The sequence below is a fragment of the Ylistrum balloti genome, unplaced genomic scaffold (genome assembly GCF_031769215.1).
Source record: "Ylistrum balloti isolate Yb309-2 unplaced genomic scaffold, AGI_CSIRO_Ybal_v1 Utg370590, whole genome shotgun sequence".
Taxonomy (NCBI): Eukaryota; Metazoa; Mollusca; class Bivalvia; order Pectinida; family Pectinidae; genus Ylistrum; species Ylistrum balloti.
This window is the reverse complement of record NW_026782366.1, coordinates 1,468,881-1,472,160: the sequence shown is the minus strand read 5'-3', so window position 1 is coordinate 1,472,160 and position 3,280 is coordinate 1,468,881. Positions and strand designations below refer to the sequence as shown.

The window sequence follows — 3,280 nt, the reverse complement described above, 5'->3', positions numbered from 1 at the left end:
CCTGTTAATCTTTAATGAAAAATAAGCGTAACAAAGGGAAGCAATAACGATACAGCATCAGATAACTTAAATAAAATCAAAGATTCCAGATAAACTCACATATAAAATAGCACTTCAAACAAAAACAAATATTATGTAGCCTTTCAAACAAACCCAGTTATTACGTGGCCTTTTAGAAAATGCAGATTCTGAGTGGCATTATAAACGAACCGCAATATTAAAGCGACAAGTATCCTCTTTAACTTTCAAGTCTCTTGATCTGATCAACGACAGATCAGTTTCTTCTGGATAAAGGTCCCGAGACGGCTCATCTGGTGTTTCATCATCTTAAGGAACCCTACTGGTTTCTTTTCTGTGCTGGTGTCGATGACCACGTCTTCCTGTAATGAGTCAATGACACCGGTTCTTTGTTTCTCCGGTTCTTGTCCATCAATGACATTCTCTTTGATTTTATTTTGTCTAGTCTTCTTCTTCTTTCGTTTCTTTTCCGGATTGTTTCCGCTGCTTTTCGAGAGTTCGGCGAGTTCTGGGTTTCTGATGGCCATTAAGTGCCGAATACCAGTTGTTGCACGTTTATTGTCGGACTTAGTAACGGTCATCGGCGTCTGCAAATTTAATTGGATCAGTTTGGTTTACAATAAACGTATACATCTGTGTAAAGCACGTAAATAGGACACGCAACACACTAATGTACAACTACCAGAATGAAATAATTACATATATAGATCTTCATGTATAGGATTTCATTCCTGAATTAATCAATAATTGTCAAATAAAATCATATTTGTATTACGTAACGTTTATAACATCCGATCTTAGTAAAACTTACTTCAGTCAGCTGGCTAAGTTTCTCGACAGCTGTCAATATGTTTGAAGTATGACCTTCACTGTCAAGGTCTAACATCATGACGTCACCATGCATGGTGATATTATTGTCAATGACAAAAGCCCCACCCGCATCTATTTTTCCAAGACGGTTCAGCAGTCTTGTTTGATGAAACTGAAAATGGAAAGGCGAGTAATATATTATTAGTAAAAAAGGCAGCCTTCATACTTCGTTATATTTTAGTGTGCTCCAATATATTGATCATTTCAGACGAGCTCAACCAATACCACTAATAGTAAATTGTGTAATACCTCGGGCTTTGGGAAGACGTCACGGAATCTGTACGTTTCGATAGCGTCTGAGGGACTAAATATCGGCCTGTGTGGTTTCCCCTCTGATGGGTCCACAAGGGAAACCTGCTTTCCTTGATTTACATACATTTTAATGTCCTTTGGTGGTGTGGCCATCTGTTTAATACAAAAGAATCGAACTGAAGATCAAGCTTGTGGACGATTCCATCATCAACATACAAACATATCATTGAATGTAAAAGTATTACGGCGTTAGAAGTATCAAGCTTTCAGCAAAGTCACACTAAAATAAATGTATCCTGTCACCACATGTGGTGCTACTCGACAGAAAACCACACAGAGAATATCCTTTATTACCACTGCTTATACCACATATCTTATAACATCATTTATCAATATCGTTTGCTACGGATGACATCGTTAAAAGTACATAAACAATAATTCCGCCAAGTGTTATTGCATAACATTATAAAACCACTAACCCTTGGTGTTCCATGATCAGACATGTCGCTTGTGTATTCAACATCAACATTGTCCAGGTCCCAAACCAGTAAATCGCCATGCGCGGTGATGTTGTCGTCAATGCTGAGTGTGCCATTTGATTTCTGTCGTATTTTCTCGATCCGTCCAAGAGACTAAAATAGAAACCAATGTATACTTTAGTTTTATAGACACTGAAACATGAGTAATCCTCCAGTGTACAGAGAGTTGTTATGTTATGTAGAGTATCTTACATTTCTATGGGATCAGACATTGGTTACAGTTTTCATTAAGTGATTAACATGAATATTACTACTGGTTTTTTTTATATATTTTCTTCTATGAGTTTTATCTGTGATATAATGTTATAGTAAAGCAAAGGAAGAATTTACGTTTGTGTCTTTTTGCTTGTCATCCTCTTTCTGGTATCGAGAACGTTCCGACAATACAGGAGTTCCCCTCGGGTCTTGAAACTGCAACAAAAGCACAAAGATTTTCTATTACATGGTAGAATGATCTCAGGATAAATCAGTAGTGGGAAAGGATATTTTCCTACAGAAATAAATCTATCGTATACTTTCCGGAGTCTGTTACACCGCGATCTAATACCTCGATCAGTGCCATAAATTTACGGCAGACCCTTACCTCCTCCCAACCGGAGTGATCATCACCTCTAGAATTCATTTTCTACCTTTATACACTTTGTATATTTCTTGCTGTTGCTAAAGTTGAAAATTCCCGCTACTAAAACTTTCTTGTATGTGCGTAATTGTTGGCCGCAACAAGAACAATAGGAATCACGTGATGTCGTGATATGGCAACGTTGCAGGCAACGTCGCTGTCACGTGCACATTTGCGGGACAGGAAAAAAATTACGATAGAGTAGACCTCGTTGATTGGAAAATCTTAAAGCATTTACATATTAATAAATCTCAAATCAAGGAAATTGACTTTATTATTTGCACGTTAAACACAAATGCCGTGAGCTGGCGTCAGGGAACTAAGACAATGCAGAAGGGGAGATAATAGTGTTCTTACAAGGGGAGGTAATGCTATATTTAGTTATATAGTTTGTAGCGTATTATCTGTTAGAAGTGGCCAATGTCATTTGAAGCAGTCTTGTTTTAACTTGTCGGTGATTGTATCCGTCACCGTTACACTCGATCCCAGTAACCTGCTGGTATCAGTCAAGGTTGATATGGGGGTTCAGTGACCGATGTCAGCTTTGCGTAAGTAAATGCGAAACATTGTATTTATGGTTGTCGATAGGGTAAATAAATAATAAATAGGGTAAAGATCAATTTGGTGACTTCTAAGTTGAACGTTAATATCATATAAAGAACATGGATCACTAGACTTTTTTTCTCGAATTCAGGAAGAGTTGTGAATGCGTAGTTCGAGAAGAATCAGCTAATTAAGACCTGTTGGGGTTACTTCGATACAAATTACAATATTAACAAATACATGTATATAAAATTAATAACTCTGACATGTCTGTTATGCCGATGACCAAGATCCTGATACGGAACTTCTATTAATGTGGTATAATTACATGTCCATGCATTCGTAACCTCATATCGGCTGAGTAAGTCAACTGAAGTGTAAACACGAAGTTTATGTATGACTATATGAATAGGGATTCCATAGTTATTCGCCGAAAGAG

The 3,280-nt window shown here is 37.3% G+C and overlaps 1 protein-coding gene across 1 annotated transcript; it reads right to left on the bottom strand.

Moving 5' to 3' along the window:
• Nucleotides 1–263: 263 nt before the first annotated feature.
• On the bottom strand, nucleotides 264–2,301 carry LOC132556758 (uncharacterized). The gene is made up of 6 exons (XM_060221200.1): nucleotides 2,263–2,301; nucleotides 2,010–2,090; nucleotides 1,620–1,772; nucleotides 1,138–1,293; nucleotides 830–1,000; nucleotides 264–605 (listed from the first exon to the last, which is right to left on the bottom strand). The coding sequence occupies exons 1-6, from the start codon at nucleotides 2,299–2,301 to the stop codon at nucleotides 264–266; spliced, it is 942 nt and encodes a 313-aa protein (XP_060077183.1).
• Between the last annotated feature and the right edge of the window lie 979 nt (nucleotides 2,302–3,280).